General features: G+C 43.2%; 1 protein-coding gene across 2 annotated transcripts in view; it reads left to right on the forward strand.

Moving 5' to 3' along the window:
- WTAP (WT1 associated protein) overlaps window positions 1-23,407 on the forward strand; it is a 136,481-nt gene that overhangs the window by 55,461 nt on the left and 57,613 nt on the right. For both annotated transcript variants that reach the window (XR_013221080.1, XM_077283115.1), the window contains exons 2-3: window positions 21,971-22,006; window positions 22,132-22,187. Coding sequence is in view for 1 of the 2 variants with exons in the window: in XM_077283115.1 (XP_077139230.1) it covers window positions 21,977-22,006; window positions 22,132-22,187 (86 nt within the window). In the remaining variant the exon portion in view is untranslated. The remainder of the gene's footprint in view (window positions 1-21,970; window positions 22,007-22,131; window positions 22,188-23,407) is intronic.

Consider the following 23,407-nt stretch of genomic DNA (forward strand, 5'->3'; position numbering starts at 1 on the left):
GACAAACTGGACAACAACATTTGGGGTCCAATTTCTCCTATTACCCTTGGAAAATTAAAAAATCCTGGGCTAAAAATCATTTTTGAGGAAAGAAAAATTATTTTTTATTTTCACGGCTCTGCGTTATAAACTTCTGTGAAGCATCTGGGGGTTATAAGTGCTCACTATGCATCTAGATAAGTTCCTTGGGGGGTCTAGTTTCCAAAATGGGGTCACGTGTAGGGGAGCTCCAATGTTTAGGCACACAGGGGCTCTCCAAACGCGACATGGTGTTCGCTAACGATTGGAGCTAATTTTCCATTCAAAAAGTCAAATGGCACGCCTCCCCTTCCGAGCCTTGCCGTGCACCCAAACAGTGGTTTACCCCCACATATGAGGTATCAACATACTCAGCAGAAATTGCCCAACAAATTTTAGGATCCATTTTATCCTGTTGCCCATGTGAAAATGAAAAAATTGAGGCTAAAAGAAATTTTGTGTGAAAAAAAAGTACTTTTTCATTTTTACGGATCAATTTGTGAAGCACCTGAGAGTTTAAAGTGCTCACTATGCTTCTAGATAAGTTCCTTGGGGGGTCTACTTTCCAAAATGGGGTCACTTGTGGGAGCGCTCCAATGTTTAGGCACACGGGGGCTCTCCAAACGTGACATGGTCTCTGCTAGCGATGGAGATCATTTTTCATTCAAAAAGTCAAATGGCGCTCCTTCCCTTCCGAGCCTTGCCGTGCACCCAAACAGTGGTTTACCCCCACATATGAGGTATCAACATACTCAGCAGAAATTGCCCAACAAATTTTAGGATCCATTTTATCCTGTTGCCCATGTGAAAATGAAAAAATTGAGGCTAAAATAATTTTTTTGTGAAAAAAAAGTACTGTTTCATTTTTACGGATCAATTTGTGAAGCACCTGGGGGTTTAAAGTGCTCACTATGCTTCTAGATAAGTTCCTTGGGGGGGTCTAGTTTCCAAAATGGGGTCACTTGTGGGGGAGCTCCAATGTTTAGGCACACGGGGGCTCTCCAAACGCGACATGGTGTCCGCTAAAGATTGGAGCCAATTTTTCATTCAAAAAGTCAAATGGCGCTCCTTTCCTTCCAAGCCCTGCCGTATGCCCATACAGTGGTTTACCCCCACATATGAGGTATCAGCGTACTCAGGACAAATTGGACAACATCGTTCGTGGTCCAGTTTTTCCTTTTACCCTTGGGAAAATAAAAAAATTGTTGCTAAAAGATCATTTTTGTGACTAAAAAGTTAAATGTTCATTTTTTCCTTCCATGTTGCTTCTGCTGCTGTGAAACACCTGAAGGGTTAATAAACTTCTTGAATGTGGTTTTGAGCACCTTGAGGGGTGCAGTTTTTAGAATGGTGTCCCTTTGGGGTATTTTCAGCCATATAGAACCCTCAAACTGACTTCAAATGTGAGGTGGTCCCTAAAAAAAATGGTTTTGTAAATTTTGTTGTAAAAATGAGAAATCACTGGTCAAATTTTAACCCTTATAACTTCCTAGCAAAAAAAAAATTTGTTTCCAAAATTGTGCTGATGTAAAGTAGACATGTGAGAAATGTTATTTATTAACTGTTTTGTGTCACATACCTCTCTGGTTTAACAGAATAAAAATTCAAAATGTGAAAATTGCGAAATTTTCGCCAAATTTCCGTTTTTTTCACAAATAAACTCAGAAATTATCGACCTAAATTTACCACTAACATGAAGCCCAATATGTCACGAAAAAACAATCTCAGAATCGCTAGGATCCGTTGAAGCGTTCCTGAGTTATTACCTCATAAAGGGACACTGGTCAGAATTGCAAAAAACGGCAAGGTCATTAAGGCCAAAATAGGCTGGGTCATGAAGGGGTTAATGTTAGTCTATGAGGAAAAACGCATCCTGCGAGCACTTTTGCAGGATGCGTTTTTTCGGCCAAACGACGCATTGCGACCTTTTGCAAAAAACGCTAGTGTGAAAGTAGCCTGATTTAAAGGTAATCTGTCACCTAATTTTGGCCCTATAAACTATGGCCACTGCCATCAGGGGCTTATCTACAGCATTCTGTAATGCTGTAGATGATGTAACCTGAAAGATAAGAAAAACAAGTTAGACTATACTCACCCAGGGGCGTTCCTGGGCGGTTCGGGTCCGGCACCTCCCATCTTCATACGATGTCGTCATCCTCCTTGCTTCTGTTGCAGCTCCTGCGCAGGTGTACTGATTTGCCCTGTTGAGGGCAGCGTAAAGTACTGCATTGTGCAGGGTCTCTCTGACCTTTCCTGGCATCTGTGCACTACAGTACTTTGCTCTGCCCTCAACAGGGCAGAGAATTAAAGTATGTGCACACGATGTGGATTTTGCTGCGGATCCGCAGCATTTCCGCAGGTGCGGGTCCGCATCGGTTTCCCATGCGTTTACAGTTCAATGTAAACCTATGGGAAGCAAAAAAACGCTGTGCACATGCTGCGGAAACAAACGCGCAGAAACGCAGTGGTTTACATTCCGCAGCATGTCACTTCTTTCTGTGGATTCCGCAGCGGTTTTACAGCTGCCCCTATGGAAAACCGCAGTTGTAAAACCGCAGTGAAAACCGCGGTAAATCCACGATAAATCTGCAGCAAAAACGCAGCGTTTTTGCCCTGCAGATTTATCAAAACTGCTGCGGAAAAATCCGCAGTGGCCAGGAATACGTGTGCACATACCCTTACACCTGCACAGGAGCTGCGACAGCAGCAATGATGAGGATGACATCGTATGAAGAAGGGAGGCGCAGAACCCGGACCTGCAATGCCCATTGGACCCGGACCGCCCCTGGGTGAGTATAATATAACCTGTTTTTCTTATCTTTCAGGTTACATCAGGGGGGCTTATCTACAGCATTACAGAATGCTGTAGATAAGCCCCTGATGGCGGTGGCTGTGGTTTATAGGGCTAAAATTAGGTGACAGATTCCCTTTAAGGGCATAAAAATTAAAGGTTTGAAATTTGCAAAAAAAATTTAAAAAAATTTCACGAATAATTGTAAGTCATGTCAGAAATTTTTACCACTATCATGAACTGCAATGTCACAAAAAAACAGTCCCAGAATCAGTGGGATCCATTGAAGCGTTCTAGTTATGATCTCATAAAGTGACAGTGGTCAGAATGGAAAAAAATTTGGCTTGACAGCGGTATTTAATATGCACACGCAGGAAGCACTTCATTGCCTTCTCCCATCGGCGCCCGTGTCACATGACCATGGGTCACCAATGGGTTGGCATGACAACCAGGGGTCACAGGAGACCCCTGTGGTTGTCATTGTCGGATTGCTATGAGTGCCGCCTGGTGGTCGGCGCTCACAGCAAGTGAGCTTATCTGCTACATAGAGCAGAGGCGATCGGACAACTGTAGCTTCTAGTCTTTCATGGAGACTATTGAAGAAAGTAAAAAGTAAAACAAAACTTTAAAAAATATATAAACTTTCTAATCGCCCCCCTTTCGCCCCATTCCAAATAAAACAAAAAAAAAAATCAAATATACACATATTTGGTATCGCCACGTTCAGAATTGTCCGATATATCAATATATGAAAAGAATGAATCCAATTGGTATATGGCGTAGCTAGAAAAAAAAATAAAACGCCAGAATTATGGCGTTTTTTTGGTCGCTGCAATATTGCAATAACGGGCGATCAAAAGATCGTATCTGCACCAAAATGGTATCAATAAAAACGTCAGATCGGCGCTCAAGAAATAAGCCCTCGCCTAACCTGAGATCACGAAAAATTGAGATACTATGGGTATCGGAAAATGGCAACTTTTTTTTCCTTCAAACTTTGGAATTTTTTTTTCACCACTTAGATAAAAAGAGAACCTAGACATGTTTGGGGTCTATGAACTTGTAATGACCTGGAGAATCACAATGGCAGGTCAGTTTTAGCATTTAGTAAACTTAATAAAAAAGCCAAGCAAAAAACCAGTGTGGGATTGCACGTTTTGCATTTCCCGTTTTTCAGTACACGATATGGCAAAACCAATGGTGTCGTTCAAAAGTACAACTCGCCCCGCAAAAAAACAAGCACTTTACATGGCCATATTGACTGGAAATTTTCTTTATGGCTCTGGGAAGAAGGGGAGTTAAAAATGAAAATGCAAAACCAAAAATACCCCTGGTCGTTAAGGGGTTAAACATGGATTACTCATTTTTCATGCATCCATAGACTTGTATTGGTTTTTGTCATCTGTGCTGCCGGAAAAAGCAAACATGTCTCCTCGTGTTTTTCATGGACACTGTGTAAAAGCATGTACATATGCATAGCCCCAAAGATTATAATGGTTACTTGTGTTATCTGTAGTGATGAGCGAGTATACTCGTTGCTCAGTTGATCTGAGTATTTGTTAGTGCTGGGAGATTGTTTTCCTCACCGCAGCTGCATGATTTACAGCTGCTGGGCAGCCTGAATACATGTGGGAATTCCCTAACAAACAGGCATTCCTCATATGTATTCAGCCTGTCTAGCAGCTGTAAATCATGCAGCTGAGGCGAAGAAAACTAAATCTCTGAGCACTAACAAAAACTCGGAGATCACCTGAGCGTGCTCGAGGAGACCTGAGTAACGAGTATACTCGCTCATCACTAGTGTGTGAAAAAGAACTGATGACACAGGTACTGGAAACACGGATGTGTGAGGCTTGGATTCTGACTGCCATTTTTCACAGTCCCTATACTGGTCACAATGCACAGACTGCCTGCTGACCTTAATCTTATTGTTTCCTGGAGATATGAGGCTTTAAAGGGCCACTGTCACCCCCCTCCAGCCGTCATAAACTAAAAGAGCCACCTTGTGCAGCAGTAATGCTGCATTCTAACAAGGTGGCTCTTTTAGTTTTAGGTTCAAGCATACCCCAAATAAAACGTTTTTATACTTAGCCACAATTCCTGTCTCTAGCCAGGGAGGCGGGTCCTCACTCCCCAGCTTGGCCAGCTCCTCTGCCGTCACTCACATCTTCCTGCGCTTTCAGCGCCGCCCCCTCAGCGCTGTTATCGTTTCAAATCCGGCGCCTGCGCTGTGTACTGGTGTCCTGCGCAGACGCAGTAAGCTCTGGCCGTCTGATGTAATGGCTGATACCAGAGAACAAAAGACATCCACAGAACACCAGGATGGATCTGCTGCACAGCAAATAGCTGTAGGACCTGCGATGACGTCACTGCCATGTGATTGCCCTAATCACATGGTAGTGACGTCATCGCAGGTCCTACAGCTATTTGCTGTGCAGCAGATCCATCCTGGTGTTCTGTGGATGTCTTTTGTTCTCTGGTATCAGCCATTACATCAGACGGCCAGAGCTTACTGCGTCTGCGCAGGACACCAGTACACAGCGCAGGCGCCGGATTTGAAACGATAACAGCACTGAGGGGGCGGCGCCGAAAGCGCAGGAAGATGTGAGTGACGGCAGAGGAGCTGGCCAAGCTGGGGAGTGAGGACCCGCCTACCTGGCTAGAGACAGGAATTGTGGCTAAGTATAAAAACGTTTTATTTGGGGTATGCTTGAACCTAAAACTAAAAGAGCCACCTTGTTAGAATGCAGCATTACTGCTGCACAAGGTGGCTCTTTTAGTTTATAACGGCTGGAGGGGGGTGACAGTGGCCCTTTAACTTAGGTCTGTAGATCCACGATCAGTTTGTGCTTTATGTAGTGACTGTGAAAATGGATGCCTATACCTGCTCCAAGACTTCATGGTTTTCTTGCGCAAAACCTAACTATTTTCATCAGTAGTTCCGTTTTTACGGTGTTTCATTAGTGATTTTTCTGGTATGCCAAAAAAAATTGCATAACTTCTATGCATTATAATGTGCCTTATTTTAATGGACTTATTGACTTGTTTAACCCCTTTCCGCCAGCTGACGGAATAGTACGTCAGCTGGCAGTACCCCCGCTTTGAGGTGGGCTCCGGCGGTGAGCCCACCTCAAAGCCGCGACATGTCAGCTGTTTTGTACAGCTGACATGTGCGCGCAATGAGCGCGAGCGGAATCGCGATCCGCCGGCGCCCATTAACTAGTTAAATGTCGCCGTCAAACGCTGACAGCGGCCTTTAACTCACGCTCCCAGTCCTCGCACCGCTGACCCCGTCACATGATCGGGGGTCATCGGTGCATTGCCATAACAACCAGATGTCTCCTTGAGACCTCTATGGTTGTTGATGGCCGATTGCTTTGAGTGCCACCCTGTGGTCGGCGTTCAAAGCAACCCTGCATTTCAGCTACATAGAGGTGATGTGTGCTTCACCTCTATGTAGCAGAGCCGATCGTGTAGTGCATGCTTCTAGCCTCCTATGGAGGCTATTGAAGCATGCCAAAATTAAAGTGTTTAAAAATATAAAAATAATAAAAAATATATAAAAGTTAAAATCACCCCCCTTCCGCCCCAATCAAAATATATACACATATATACATACATATATACACATATTTGGTATCGCTGCGTTCAGAATCGCCCGATCTATCAAAAAAAAAAAAAAAAAATTAACCTGATTGCTAAATGGCGCAGCGAGAAAAAAAATCAAAACGCCAAAATTAAGTTTTTTTTGTCGCCGTGGCATTGCATTAAAATGCAATAACGGGCGATCAAAAGAACGTATCTGCACCAAAATGGTACAATTAAAAACGCCAGCTCGGCACGCAAAAAATAAGCCCTCATGATCATGAAAAATAAACGCTAGGGGTATCGGAAAATGGCGCAATTTTTTTTTTTTTTTTACCACTTAGATAAAAGAGAACCTAGACATGTTGGGTGTCTATGATCTCGTAATGACCTAGAGAATCATAATGGCAGGTCAGTTTTAGCATTTGGTGAACCTAGCAAAAAAGCCAAACAAAAAACAAGTGTGAAATTGCACTTTTTTTGCAATTTCATTGCACTTGGAATTTTTTTCCTGATTTCTGTTGCACGTCATGGTAAAACCAATGGTATCGTTCAAAAGTACATCTCGTCCCGCAAAAAATAAGTCCTCACATGGCCATATTTACGGAAAAATAAAAAAGTTATGGCTCTGGGAAGGAGGGGAGCGAAAACTGAAAAAACGAAAAAAGCTCTGGGGGTGAAGGAGTTAAATGATTCTAATTTCTGTTCAAAAGTAGACATTTTTTTTTTTTTTTTGCATACCACAAAAAATATAAAATCTAAATGGCACCATGAGTAGCTGTTTATGATATTAAACTGTTCACATCATGAACTAGTGGCTGCATCACTAAATAAAACGTAGCTTTTGTTTTTTTTTAGTTTCTCTACTTTGTTGCGGAGATATTAGCTTGTAATGTTTAGGTTGTAATTTATGCTAACTGAGCACTCTTTATTTAGTGCTATTGTACTAGTATTGTGCTAGTGGACTATTGTAACTCTCTACTAATTGGCCTCCCTCTTACCAAACTCTCCTCTCTCCAATCTGTCCTGAATGCTGCTGCCAGAATCATATTCCTCACCAACCGTTACACCGATGCCTCTACCTTGTGCCAGTCATTACATTGACTACCCATCCACTCCAGAATCCAGTACAAAACTACTACCCTCATCCACAAAGCTCTCCATGGCTCAGCACCACCCTACATCTCCTCTCTGGTCTCAGTCTACCACTCTACCCGTGCCCTCTGCTCCGCTAATGACCTGAGGTTAGCATCCTCAATAATCAGAACCTCCCACTCCCATCTCCAAGACTTTACACGTGCTGCGCCGATTCTTTGGAATGCATTACCTAGGTTAATACGATTAATCCCCAATCCCCACAGTTTTAAGCGTGCCCTAAAAACTCATTTGTTCAGACTGGCCTACTGCCAATGCATTAACCTAACTATCCCTGTGTGGCCCAATTAAAAAAAAAAAAAAACATAATCAGGTTCCTCGCATCATGTTCTCTTACACTTTATGCAGTTAATAGCCCTCTGTGTCTGTACTGCTACATACTAGGCAGTTAACTGGTTCATGCAGCTTTACATGAACATCCGAGCCTTAGGCTACTTTCACACACAGCATATTTGCTGCGTATTTTTACGCGCGCGTATTTTGCTGCTGCTTTACCTGCGTTTTTTTACGCAGGCAAAAAACGCAGCTGCTTTCACACACAGCGTTTTTTGCTGCGTTTTTTGCAGCTGCATTTTTTTCAGCATTGTGTACTGAAAATAAAGTTTGTTTGAAAAAAAAAAAAAAAAGGGGAAAAAAAAAAGTCATTGAGGTCATTTCCTGTCTTTATGACTCAGAATACAATACACACTGGAGTTAACATCATGTCGATTCTGCCAGCTGCAATGGCCTTGAGCCAAAGACGCCTCAGCAAGCGGAACAGACATCAGCTGGGGTTTACTAACCCCACTGTCACTAACCCCAGGTTATTAGGGCAGGCATCAGTCAGACGCCCCCCCTCGTAACCCTGTACGGTAAGGGTATGTTCACACGATCCTGATTTCAATCCTTTTTTTTTTCAGGACAAAAACCGCAGCTCTTGGCAGAAAACGCAGGTGCGTTTTTGGTGCGTTTTTGATGCGGTTTTTAGTGCGGTTTTTTATGCAGTTTTCTCTGCAGATTGTCTGTGTTTGACACAAATAAAGCTTTAACTGCAGTGGGGAAAAAAAAAAAAGAAATGATGTCATTTCCTTGTCCAACCCTTTTCTTCTTCCATCCTCCATTTTGGGACTAAACACCAAAATGAGTGGACGTGTTTTGAATGACAGCGCTCCGCAGAGTGCTGAGCGTAGGCCAGATCACAGCCCGCGGATCCAGCTCTATCCAGCTATTTAAGTCTACGTTCACATTTGCGGTCTGCGCCGCATGCGTCATGCGCCCCTATATTTAACATGGGGGCGCATGGACATGCGTCGCACTTGCGTTTTGCGCCGCATGCGTCACTGCAGCGCACGCATCCGGCCGCAGAGGACGCAGCAAGTTGCATTTTTGCTGAGTCCAAAATCAATCAAAAAAAGGATGCATGCGGCGCACAACGCAAATGTGAACATAGCCTAAGTGCCACGTATTTAAGTGCCACGTATTTAAGTGCCACGTATTTAAGTGCCACGTATTTAAGTGCCACGTATTTAAGTGCCACGTATTTAAGTGCCACGTATTTAAGTGCCACGTATTTCAGTGCCACGTGCCACGTATTTAAGTGCCACGTATTTCAGTGCCACGTATTTAAGTGCCACGTGCCACGTATTTAAGTGCCACGTATTTAAGTGCCACGTATCAAAGTGCCACGTGCCACATATTTCAGTGCCACGTATTTAAGTGACACGTGCCACGCATCAAAGTGCCACATATTTCAGTGCCACGTATCAAAGTGCCACGTATCACGTATTTCAGTGCCACGCATTTAAGTGACACGTATCACGTATAAGTGCCACGTGTCACGTATTTAATTGCCACATATTTAAGTGCCACGTATCAAGATTTTCCATGGAGAACAGACACATCCAGAGATATGTCTGCTCTCCACGGCTGCAGCGACACACTGACAGGAGCCATAGTTCCTGTCGGTGTGTCACTGCGCATGCGCGAGCGAGTTTACCGGCGGTCATTGACCCCGGCACTCTCGCTTAACGGCAGTGCTGCGTGGGAAAGTTCAACGCAGCTGTACTGCTGTTAACCGAGACGCCGGAGTCATTGAACTCCGGAACAGTACGCGATACACTGCTAGGAGCTTCGCTCCTGGCAGTGTATCGCCGGAGAGCAGCCGATCGGCGTGGGACACTCGTTTTATGGATTCTGCGGACAGGGAGTATGGATTTGGTTTATTATTTTTGGATTTTTTCCTGGAGGATCGAGGGCTTCGCCTACAAGTGTGCTGTTGGTGAGTATATACTCTATGTTATGTGTTGTATGTACTGTACTGTGTGTCATGTATGTGTATTGTGTGTAGGTGTTTTGTGTAACTTTACAATTGTGCTAAGTCGCCGGACACAGGGACAACTCTCCCATCCTAATACCGGATGGGAGTAGTAGTCCCATACGGCGACTTAGCACAATGGTGGCACTAGCGTCGCATGGGGACACACGCACACACACGCACACACACGCACACACACACACGCACACACACGCACACACACGCACACACACACACACACACACACACACACACACACACACACACACACAGAAGGACTCCATGCTGCTTCACTGGGGGGCGGGGGCTTCCCTCTTCCTGTCCGACGTCACGTCCGGTCCTGGGTGTCAACCCCTCCGTACAAAGACGCCGACACCCAGGACAAAGGCGCTGTGTGTGGAAGGTAATATGGGGCCCTAGGGGGATACGCAGACACGCCGCTGCGTAAAGAATTGACATGTCAATTCTTTTTACGCCGGCGTGTTTGCAGACAAAAGCGCCGCGTTTTTTTGCGGTGTGTCTGAACGGCAAAGTGAATTTCTCATTCACTTTACCGGCAGACGAAAATGACATTGCGCATTTTTGAAAAGCGCCCGCAAAATAGCGCTATGTCTGAAAGTAGCCTTACACTATGGCTGGTCCAAATACTTAAAGCAATTGTTACCATCCACCTCTCGTGTCTCCCCTTTTCCTCATAGATTGTAAACTTGCGAGCAGGGCCCTCATTCCTCCTGGTATCTGTTTTGAACTGTGATTTCTGTTATGCTGTAATGTCTATTGTCTGTACAAGTCCCCTCTATAAGTTGTAAAGCGCTGCGGAATATGTTGGCGCTATATAAATAAAAAAAAAATTATTATTATAGTGCTAGCTATCATGTATGTAAGTGGAATTCGTGTGATAACATACTGGCTGACTGCCATCTTCACTCAGTATCTGCCCCCCCACCAGTCCACTGCAGTGTTATGTGACCATTGGTTACAGTCTCAATGCATGTCTATGGGCATTCACAAAGGCTTGCGTGGAAAGCATTCAGTGGCCTCCACTCCACACTGCAACCACTATGTAATTTGGCAGGTCACAAATGTGGTGACCTAGTGCCACAGTAGGGAAATACAGGTATAAGATGTCGGCCAGTGAGGTTTACTATGCTAATTGTTCTTGTATGTAATAGCACACTATAAAAAAAAAATCACTGAAGTGTTCATTTTAGGAGTTAAATGTTTGTTATTAAAGCTTGGTCTCTGGGGCGTGGTGTTCTTCCCCTGCATGAGGTTGTGCAATCTAATGTCAGCTTCATCATTCAGAAAACAAAATAACATGCCCTCCTCACTGGTCTCTGCAGCTACTATATAGAAATACCGCAGGGATCATTCAGCGCTGTGGAACTGGGAGTCTGCATAAAATGAACCGACTCCTAAAATATATATAATTGGATTCAGTAGCTCCGTGCCGGATGTGCTGTAAATGTTTACATAATTATTTGGGAAAGTTATGAAATGTCCTATAAATGTCTGTTCTGTTCCTGATCTAAGGATCTCGGCTTTTAGTGGAGATGAATCTGTGCTGCACTTTATGTACATGCTCAGTAGAGAGCCAGTGCTGTGGGGTTGGTGTAGGAAGTCAGGGAAATGGAGTTGGAGTCTGTGGTTTCACATCATATTGCGGAAGGCAAACAAAGATCCCTTATAAAGACTCGAAATAAAACTTAACTTTTAATTATTATGACATAAATCACAGGAAAAGAAAAGTTTCTAAAACACATCACACTAGATTAGGTCAGTCAGTCATTAGTTCATTAAAATGCTTGTGCTTATCTCAGTAGTGGTCACTTGACAGTGAGGCGCAGTGTCAAGTTTACTACAGTCATACATACAATAATGTTAAGCACTTAATAATTTAATTCCTATAGCACAGACATTCAATTGTGCGATGGCTGTGCCAGTATCTCTTTAACTTATTGGATCAGAATGCAGTGCATGCTGTTTATCCGCTGACACTGACTGCAGCCTTAAACTATGAGATGCCTATAAGCGCTAGTGCTGTCCAAAGCTACTGTATGCTGTTAAAGGGAACCGGTCAGCAGGATTGTGCTCAGTAACCTACAGACAGTGTCAGGTCGGCGCCGTTCTACTGAATGAAATGATACCTTGGGTGTTGAAATCCGTCTTGTGGCTGTTTCTTAAAGGAAACCTGTCACCCCCAGGCGTTTGTAGAGGCTCTGAGTGACGGATGTGAGGCGTCTGTGTTAGGGGGGAAAGACCTGCCCCCCGGACGATTTCAAGGTATGAGGGACAAATTTGATAATCTATTATTTCAGCAGTGGCAGGAACAAGAACTAAAAGAGCCACCTTGTCAGAATTGAGCCTTAGTGCTACACAAGGTGGCTCTTTTAGTTACAAACGCCTGGGGGGGTGACAGGTTCCCTTTAATATTTTCAGTTTTGTGTTAGAGATTCTCATGCCCTAAGAAAGGGTTCATGTTTGTGGTCCTCTGATTATATATTCATAATGCAGACTGCTGATAGGTCACTGACCCCTTACATATTGAATACCTGTATATGCTGCAGAAAAAAAAAAAACACCTGCAGGCAGGTCCCAGCCTTGGACCCTGCGCTGCAGCATAATCACATGGTTACTCTGCACTAAATTCCCTTTTGCATATTTACTTGAGCGAGATAAAAAAAAGTCATTTTGAAAATGGCGCCCACTGCACCTGCGCAACAGCAGCTATCGGATCTCTATGCAAACCGGTAGCTGCTACTGTGCAGTCACTATTTTTCAAAATGACTTTTTTTTTTTTTTTTTACCCCGCTCAAAGAAATCTGCAAAATGGAATACTTGCACAGTAAACATGTGATTATGCTGCAGCTCAGATACCACGGCTGGCACCAGCTTGCAGAAGCATTTTTTTGGGGGTGTGTGTGTGTATGTGATTGTATTTATTATGCAAACTAAGGGGCGGGTCAGTGAGGGATCAGTGACCTGTCAGCAGTCTGCATTATGAATATATAATCAGAGCACCACATACACCAACCCCGCCTTAGGATACGAGCATATCATTAACGCAAAACTGAAAAAAAAAGATTAACCCCTTAACGACCGCCGATACGCCTTTTAATGTCGGCAGTTAAGGATACTTAAACCACAGCGCCGTTAATTATCGGCGCTGTGGAAAAAGTGAATAGCGCCCCCCAGAGTCAGATTTTCTCTGGGGTCTCGGTTGCTGGGGGTAGCCGAAACCCCAGAGAACATGATTCGGGGTTTTTTTACCGACACCCGAGTTGCGATCGCCGGTAATTAACCGTTTACCGGCGATCGCAAAAAAAACATACCGCGATCTCCCTTTTAATTTCTCTGTCCTCCGATGTGATAGCACATCAGAGGACAGAGAAATGGGGTCCCCGATAGCCCCCCGATACTCACCTGTCTCCCCCGGTGCTCCTCGTGGCTCCCGATGGGCGCCGCCATCTTCTTCCGGCAAAAAAAAATGGCACCCGGAGGATCTTTGGGGTCTCGGCTGCCGGGGGTAGCCGAGACCCCAAACAACATAATTGGGGTCGGTTCTTACCGACCCCTGTTTTGCGATCGCCGGTAATTAACTGTTTACCGGCGGTCGCAAAAAGAAAAAGCGATGTGTCATTCTCTGTCCTCTGATGTGATCGCACATCAGAGGACAGAGAAATAGGGGGATTCGGGGACCCTGCTATACTTACCGGTGTCCCTGGGTCCTCCTGCATCCCCTCCTGCCCGCCGGCTTCGTCCCATGGAAAGAAAATGGCGGGCGCATGCGCAGTGCGCCCGCTCTCTGCTGCCATCTGCCGGCTGGCAGGAGAGAGGAGTCGGGGCTAAAATTAGGGTTAGAGTTGGGGCTAATTTAGGGTTGGGGCTAAATTTAGGGCTAGGGTTAGGCTTCTTTTACACTTACGTTGGTACGGGGGCGTCGCAATTCGTCGGCCCGACGTACCGACACACGTTGTGAAAATTGTGCACAACGTGGGCAGCGGATGCAGTTTTTCAACGCATCCGCTGCCCAGTCTATGTCCTGGGGAGGAGGGGGCAGAGTTACGGCCACGCATGAGTGGAAATGGCGGACGCGGCTTACAAAAAACATTGAACTTTTTTTGTGACGACGGTCCGCCAAAACACAACGGATCCAGTGCACAATGGACGCGACATGTGGCCATCCGTCGGCAATACAAGTCTATGGGCAAAAAAGGCATCCTGCGGGCACATTTGCAGGATCCGTTTTTTGTCCAAAACGACGGATTGCGACCGATGCCACACGACGCAAGTGTGAAAGTAGCCTTAGGATTAGGGTTGGGGCTAAAGTTAGGGTTAGGGTTAAATTTAGGGTTAGGGTTGGGGCTAAATTTAGGGTTAGGACTAAAGTTAATGTTAGGGCTAGGGTTGGGGCTAAAGTTAGGGTTGGGGCTAAAGTTAGGGCTAGGGTTGAGGCTAAAGTTAGGGTTAGAGTTGGGATTAGGGTTTGGATTAGGGTTGGTATTGGGGTTAGGGTTGGCATTAGGGTTACGTTTGGGATTAGGGTTACGTTTGGGATTAGGGTTAGGTTTGGGATTAGGGTTAAGGGTAGGGTTGGGAGTAGGGTTAGGGGTGGATTGGGATTAGGGTTAGGTTTGAGGTTAGGGTTGAGATTAGGATTAGGGGTGTGTTGGATTTAGGGTTTTGATTAGGGTTAGGGTTGAGATTAGGGTTGTTTTGGGGTTAGGGTTGTGATTATCGTTAGGGTTGTGATTAGGATTATGGATCGGGTTGGGATTAGGGTTGGAGTTAGAATTGGGGGGTTTCCACTGTTTAGGTACATCAGGGGGTCTCCAAACACGACAGCCAATTTTGCGCTCAAAAAGTCAAATGTTGCTCCCTCCCTTCTGAGCTCTGCCGTGCGCCCAAACAGTGGTTTACCCCCACATATGGGGTACCAGCATACTCAGGACAAACTGGACAACAACTTTTGGGGTCCAATTTCTCTTGTTACCCTTGTGAAAATAAAAACTTGGGGGCTAAAAAAATCTTTTTTGTTGGAATAAAAAATATTTTTTATTTTAACGACTCTGCATTATAAACTTCTGTAAAGCACTTGGGCATTCAAAGTTCTCACCACATATCTAGATAAGTTCCTTGGGGGGTCTAGTTTCCAAAATGGGGTCACTTGTGGGGGGTTTCTACTGTTTAGGCACATCAGGGGCTCTCCAAACGCGACATGGCGTCCGATCTCAATTCCAGCCAATTCTACATTGAAAAAGTAAAACGGCACTCCTTCTCTTCCAAGCTCTGCGGTGCGCCCAAACAGTGGTTTACCCCCACATATGGGGTATCGACGTACTCAGGAGAAATTGCCCAACAACTTTTGTGGTCTAACTTCTCCTGTTACGCTTGCAAAAATAAAAATTTGGGGACAAAAAGATGATTTTTGTAGAAAAAATTCGATTTTTTTATTTTTTTTATTTTCACGGCTCTACCTCATTAACTTCTGTGAAGCACTTGGGGGTTCAAAGTGCTCACCACACAACTAGATAAATTCCTTAAGGGGTCTAGTTTCCAAAATGGTGTCACTTGTGGGGGGTTTCTACTGTTTAGGCACATCAGGGGGCTCTCTAAACGTGACATGGCATCCAATCTCAATTCCAGCCAATTCTGCATTGAAAAAGTCAAACGGCGCTCCTTCACTTCCAAGCTCTGCGGTGCGCCCAAACAGTGATTTACCCCCACATATGGGGTATCGGCGTATTCAGGAGAAATTGCACAACAAAATTTATGGTTACATTTCTGTTTTTACACTTGTAAAAATAAAAAAAAAAATGGTTCTGAAGTAAAATGTTTGCAAAAAAAGTTAAATGTTCATTTTTTTCCTTCCACATTGTTTCAGGTCCTGTGAAGCACTTAAAGGGTTAATAAACTTCCTGAATGTGGTTTTGAGCACCTTGAGGGGTGCAGATTTTAGAATGGTGTCACACTTGGTTATTTTCTATCATATAGACCCCTCAAAATGACTTCAAATGTGATGTGGTACCTAAAAAAAAAATGGTGTTGTAAAAATGAGAAATTGCTGGTCAACTTTTAACCCTTATAACTCCCTAACAAAAAAAAATTGTTTCCAAAATTGTGCTGATGTAAAGTAGACATGTGGGAAATGTTATTAACTATTTTTCGTGACATATCTCTGTGATTTAAGGGCATAAAAATACAAATTTTGAAAATTGCTAAATTTTAATTTTTTTTTGCCATATTTCCGTTTTTTTCATAAATAATCGCAAGTAATATCGAAGAAATGTTACCACTAACATGAAGTACAATATGTCACGAAAAAACAATCTCAGAATCAGCGGGATCCGTTAAAGCGTTCCAGAGTTATAACCTCATAAAGTGACAGTGGTCAGAATTGTAAAAATTGGCTCGGTCATTAAGTACCAAATTGGCTCTGTCACTAAGGGGTTCAAAAACCACAAGACGGATTTCATCAGCCAAGGTGTTATTTTATTCAGTATAACAGCGCCAACCTGACACTGTGTGTAGGCTACTATGCACAATTCTGCTGACATGTTCTCTTTAAAAAAAATAGCAGCTTCCCCAGACCTGGTAAATACAAACTATTTCCATTATGTGATCAGAACATGCACAAACTGGTGAAAAGTCCTCTTCTAATATTATTATACCAAAGGTCTTCAGCTTGAGAAATGGAAATATAGCAGGTTCAGATGCTTAAGCCTTAACCCCTTAACCAATACACTGACCTGTAATATAAGAGAAATAGCCTTCTCTGACAGGTGACAATCCAGCAGCTGTCGCCTGTACACTGTAGCTGACATCTTGCTGCATCAGCCGCGATCAGTGTTGGCACCGACCATGGCCGTTTGATGCTGCTGTCAATAGTGACTACCGCATCTAAATGGTTAACAGAGTGTGGGGGGCCCTCTTCGACGCCATTGGCACCCTGAGACCTTGATCATGTGGTCTTGATGTTTGTCATACCAGTTCATGGCCAAATAATGGCCATAGTGTCTGCCGGCTATAGTGGCCTGTTCAGAAGTTAGCGACACTTAGGTGGTGAAAATCTTTTTTTATTCCAGTTATGCCACTTTGCATTAATTCCTGAAAAGCACCTGAAGGGTTAATAAACTATCTGAAAGCAATTTTGAATACATTAAAGGGTGTTTTTGTTTTTTTTGTTTTGTTTTTAATGGTATGACTTATGGGGGTTTCAAATATATAGGACCCCCAAAGTCCCTTCCAAACTGAACAGGTCCCTAAAGAAAAATGACTGCTACATTATTAAACCTCCTCAAAATGCTAACAAAATAAAGCGTCAAAAATGGTGCTGAGTAAAGCAGACATGAGGGAAATGTTGTTTATTAATATTTTTGTGTGGTATGACTGGATTAAAGGGATAATCATTCAGATTTTGAAAATGGCTAATTTAACCCCTTTCTGACATTGGACGTACTATCCCGTCGAGGTGGGGTGGGCCCGTATGACCACCGACGGGATAGTACGTCCAGCGCAATCCGCGGCGCTCATGGGGGGAGCACGGCCGGGTGTTAGCTGACTATCGCAGCTGACATCCGGCACTATGTGCCATGAGCGGTCACGCACTGCCCCCGGCACATTAACCCCTGGCACACCGCGATCAAACATGATCACGGTGTGCCGGCGGTACAGGGAAGCATCGCGCAGGGAGGGGGCTCCCTGCAGGCTTCCCTGAGACCCTCGCAGCAACGCGATGTGATCGCGTTGCTGCGAGGGTCTCTTACCTCCTCCTCGCTGCAGGTGCCCGGATCCAGGATGGCCGCGGCATCCGGGTCCTGCAGGGAGGGAGGTGGCTTACCAAGAGCCTGCTCAGAGCAGGTGCTTGGTAAGCCTGCAGTGCTGTAAGTCAGATCGGTGATCTGACAGAGTGCTGTGCAAACTGTCAGATCAGCGATCTGTAATGTCCCCCCCTGGGACAAAGTAAAAAAGTAAAAAAAAAAACAACTTCCACATGTGTAAAAAAAAAAAAATTCCTAAATAAAGAAAAAAAAAATATAATATTCCCATAAATACATTTCTTTATCTAAATAATAAAAAAAAACAATAAAAGTAGACATATTTAGTATCGCCGCGTCCGTAACGACCCCACCTATAAAACTATATCACTAGTTAATCCCTTCAGTGAACACCATAGGGGGGGGAAAAAAAACGAGGCAAAAAACAACGCTTTGTTATCATACCGCCGAACAAAAAGTGGATAACACGCGATCAAAAAGATGGATATAAATAACCATGGTACCGCTGAAAAAGTCATCTTGTCCCGCAAAAAACGAGCCGCCATACAGCGTCATCAAAGAAAAAATAAGTTATAGTCCTCAGAATAAAGCGATGCCAAAATAATTATTTATTCTATAAAATAGTTTTTATCGTATAAAAGCGCCAAAGCATAAAAAAATGATATAAATGAGGTATCGCTGTAATCGTACTGACCCGAAGAATAAAACTGCTTTATCAATTTTACCAAACGCGGAACGGTATAGACGCCTCCCCCCAAAAGAAATTCATGAATAGCTGGTTTTTGGTCATTCTGCCTCACAAAAATCGGAATAAAAAGCGATCAAAAACTGTCACGTGTCCGAAAATGTTACCAATAAAAACGTAAACTCGTCCCTCAAAAAACAAGACCACACATGACTCTGTGGACCAAAACATGGAAAAATTATAGGTCTCAAAATGTGGAGACGCAAAAACTTTTTTGCTATAAAAAGCGTCTTTTAGTGTGTGACGGCTGCCAATCATAAAAATCCGCTATAAAAAATGCTATAAAAGTAAATCAAACCCCCCTTCATCAGCCCCTTAGTTAGGGAAAAATAATAAAATTAAAAAAATGTATTTATTTCCATTTTCCCGCTAGGGTTAGGGTTAGGGCTAGGGTTAGGGCTAGGGTTAGGGCTAGGGTTAGGGTTAGGGCTAGGGTTAGGGCTAGGGTTGGAGCTAAAGTTAGGATTAGGGTTGGGGCTAAAGTGAGGGTTATGGTTTGGATTACATTTACGGTTGGGATTAGAGTTAGGGGTGTGTCAGGGTTAGGGGTGTGGTTAGGGTTACCGTGGGGATTAGGGTTAGGGGTGTGTTTGGATTAGGGTTTCAGTTAGAATTGGGGAGTTTCCACTGTTTAGGCACATCAGGGGCTCTCCAAACGCCACATGGCGTCCGATCTCAATTCCAGCCAATTCTGCATTGAAAAAGTAAAACTGTGCTCCTTCCCCTCCGAGCTTTCCCGTGCGCCCAAACAGGGGTTTACCCCAACATATGGGGCATCAGCGTACTCAGGACAAATTGGACAACAACTTTTGGGGTCCAAGTTCTCTTTTTACCCTTGGGAAAATATAAATTTGGGGGGCTAAAAATCATTTTTCTAGGAAAAAAATTTTTTTTTTATTTTCACGGCTCTGCGTTATAAACTGTAGTGCAACCACTTGGGGGTTCAAAGTTCTCACAACACATCTAGATAAGTTCCTTGGGAGGTCTAGTTTCCAATATGGGGTCACTTGTGGGGGGTTTCTACTGTTTGGGTACATCAGGGGCTCTGCAAATGCAACGTGACGCCTGCAAACCAATCCATCTAAGTCTGCATTCCAAATGGCGCTCCTTCCCTCCCGAGCTCTGCCATGCGCCCAAACATTGGTTCCCCCCCCCCCCACATATGGGGTATCAGCGTACTCAGGACAAATTGGACAACAACTTTTGGGTCCAATTTATCCTGTTACCCTTGTAAAAATACAAAACTGGGGCTAAAAAATCATTTTTGTGAAGAAGAAAAAAAAAAAAAAGAATTTTTATTTTCACGGCTGCGTTATAAACTGTAGTGAAACACTTGGGGGATCAAAGCTCTCAACACACATCTAGATAAGTTCCTTAGGGGGTCTACTTTCCAAAATGGTGTCACTTGTGGGGGGTTTCAATGTTTAGGCACATCAGGGGCTCTCCAAACGCAACATGGCGTCCCATCTTAATTCTAGTCAATTTTGCATTGAAAAGTCAAATGGCTCTCCTTCCCTTCCGAGCTCTATGCGCCCAAACAGTGGTTTACCCCCACATATGGGGTATCAGCGTACTCAGGACAAATTGCACAACAACTTTTGTGGTCCAATTTCTTCTCTTACCCTTGGGAAAATAAAAAATTGGGGGCGAAAAGATACTTTTTGTGAAAAAATATGATTTTTTATTTTTACGGCTCTACATTATAAACTTCTGTGAAGCACTTGTTGGGTCAAAGTGCTCACCACACATCTAGATAAGTTCCTTAAGGGGTCTACTTTCCAAAATGGTGTCACTTGTGGGGGGTTTCAATGCTTAGGCACATCAGGGGCTCTCCAAACGCAACATGGCGTTCCATCTCAATTCCAGTCAATTTTGCATTGAAAAGTCAAATGGCGCTCCTTCCCTTCCGAGCTCTGCGGTGCGCCCAAACAGTGGTTTACCCCCACATATGGGGTATCAGCGTACTCCGCACAAATTGTACAACAACTTTTGGGGTCCATTTTCTCCTGTTACCCTTGGTAAAATAAAACAAATTGGAGCTGAAATAAATTTTGTGTAAAAAAAAAAAAAAAAATGTAAATGTTAATTTTTATTTAAACATTCCAAAAATTCCTGTGAAACACCTGAAGGGTTAATACATTTCTTGAATGTGTTTTTGAGCACCTTGAGGGGTGCAGTTTTTAGAATGGTGTCACACTTGGTTGTTTTCTATCATATAGACCCCTCAAAATGACTTCAAATGAGATGTGGTCCCTAAAAAAAAAGATGGTGTTGTAAAAATGAGAAATTGCTGGTCAACTTTTAACCCTTATAACTCCCTAACAAAAAAAATTTTTGGTTCCTACATTGTGCTGATGTAAAGTAGACATGTGGGAAATGTTACCTATTAAGTATTTTGTGTGATATCTCTGTGATTTAAGGGCATAAAAATTCAAAGTTGGAAAATTGCGAAATTTTCACCAAATTTCCGTTTTTTTTTCCACAAATAAACTCGATTTATATCGAAGAAATGTTACAACTAACATGAAGTACAATATGTCACGAGAAAACAGTGTCAGAATCGCCAAGATCCGTTGAAGCGTTCCAGAGTTATAACCTCATAAAGGGACAGTGGTCAGAATTGTAAAAATTGGCCCGGTCATTAACGTGTAAACCACCCTTGGGGGTAAAGGGGTTAAAAAAATTTTGAACAAATTTGATATTTTTTTTAACAAAACATAAAACATATCAACTTAAATTTATCATTATCAAGTATAATGTGTCACGAAAAAACAATCTCAAAATCGGTGGGATCTGTTGAAGCATTCCAGAGTTATTACTACATAAAGTGACAGATGTCCGATTTTAAAAATTTGGCCCGGTCACTAAGAGGTTAAAGTACTATATAATTTATCAATCATTTTAAAATAGTGGAAATCCCTTTTAATGCTTTACTGCATATTGGATCTGAGTAGCTGAGCCATCCTTATTTCCCTTCAGGAGATTTGTGCTGCTTGTGCCCTTTTTGTTGTGTTATTCACCAAATGTATATCGCATTGTGGGGTGTGCAGCTATGATGGCGTAGTCAAGGATCTGGCTGGGATAAAACTAGTGCACAATTGAAGGAGGGAGAGCTAAAAGATTCCATGCCTTAAATATCTTAATATCTAAATATCACCTCTGGGATCTGCACCTGTCTCCAGAAGGGGTGACCCAGCGATTGTGGTGACTGGCCACTAGCCCGCACATGCAGGCGAAGACTGAATGGAGATGGGGCCAAGCATGTGTACAGCTTCCTCCTTTCACATCTATTGCCTTTATGGAAACAGCAGAGGCCTTTACTTTCTGCAATTTCTTGATCAGACAGCAGAGAGGATACAATTTACCTTGGCTGGTCTTTTTATTTTATTTTATTTTATTTTTTAAGTGTGAGGGGGGCAGGCTGTGATTCATTAATTGAAAATCCATTTTGTTTATGAAATTCCATGTCTTTGCTCTCCTATTAGTTATTTGTGTGCTAAATGTGACACTAGTTGTTTCGTTTTTTCTTTGTTGCTTATTGGTGTCATAGTTCAATATTTCCTGGTTAACTAACTTATAATGTATGGGTTTTTTTTTCTCCATAGGTCACAATGACCAACGAAGAACCACTTCTGAAAAAGGTTGGTGTAATATGCCATTTTATCAGTTTTACTTTAGTTCTAGAAGGGTTTCATGTCTGTTTTTTGTTTTGTTTTCTTATTTTTTTTTCAATTGAGCTCAATACTGTACATTTGGCCTTGTGCAGGTTCGCCTTAACGAAGCAGATTTCAAAGTCTTACCAAGGGAAGAACTTCTTCAAAGGTATAAAATGTACTGCTCTGGTTATACAAAACATTGCTCTGTATTAAGTTTATCCTTGTTCTAGGACATGTATAATACGTTAAATACATGTTTTGCACACATTGTTTTACGTGTTGCCACATAGTTTAACTCAATATCTGTTTGCCAGTGTCATGAACCTGTGTTTAGATATTTCTTTAAAAATTGTGTGTTGAACTTGATACCTAACGAGTTAACACCGGTCAGTGATCACTCTCTTCCATAGATTCAACAACTCGCTGTCAGCAGAGCAGCAGTTTCTCTTCCTTTTGGCAGGGGGGACTATTGGTGTCATGCTGATTGCCAGTTGGCTCTCCACTACCTAATTGAGGGATGCTGGCTGTCAATCAGCATGATACTAGGTTATCCCGCCCTGTCAATAGGAAGAGAAACTGCTCCTCTCAGTGAGCAGCTGAATCTCTGGCAGGAGCGGTCAATGTCCGGATCTGGTTACAACAGGCAGGTAGTTGCCTCTGTTAGCAACTTCATGCCTTTTTTTTTCCCCAATTCCGGGATATCCCCTTTTAAGTTCAAGTGTATTATATACTTTTCAATACTTGTTCCTACCTGGACTTAACCCCTTCACGACACAATGTACATTTATGTCATATGTTGTGTCTGTGACTTTGGTGTGGGCTCATACGCTGAGCTGGCAGATGATGGCTGATTGAATCAGCCATCATGGGCCTTTAACAGCCGCAGGTGAAGTACAGCTCCTCTCGTGGATGATAAATGCCGCTGTCAACTTCTGATAGCATCATTTAACAGGGGGGGTGTGCACGTTATTTGATGGGCCCATTGGTGCGCCAGTGATGTGATCACAGGGTACTGATGTGTTTGCATGATAGCCAGAGGTCTGCTGAAGACCTCCGTGCTTGTCATGACAATTCTGTGATAGCCAGCCTGTAGGAGGCCTTAATAGCTTATGATTTTACCTACACGTAGCAGTGCTGATGCACAGCTTTGTATAGCACAAGCCATCAGAAGATCGCAGCTTCAAGTTCCCTAAGGGGACTATTAAATACAGTAAAACAAATATCAAGAATATGAAAGAAAAGAAAAAGAACACATTCAAATTGCCCCCTTTTGCCCCATCTAAAAATATATATATATATTTTTTAATATAAACATCTAGTATAGCTGTGTTTTTTAAAACTCTGATCTATCAAAAATATAAAGTAAATTATTCCCATCAGTAAACA

The sequence above is a fragment of the Ranitomeya variabilis genome, chromosome 2 (assembly GCF_051348905.1).
Source record: "Ranitomeya variabilis isolate aRanVar5 chromosome 2, aRanVar5.hap1, whole genome shotgun sequence".
In the NCBI taxonomy this organism is placed as follows: domain Eukaryota; kingdom Metazoa; phylum Chordata; class Amphibia; order Anura; family Dendrobatidae; genus Ranitomeya; species Ranitomeya variabilis.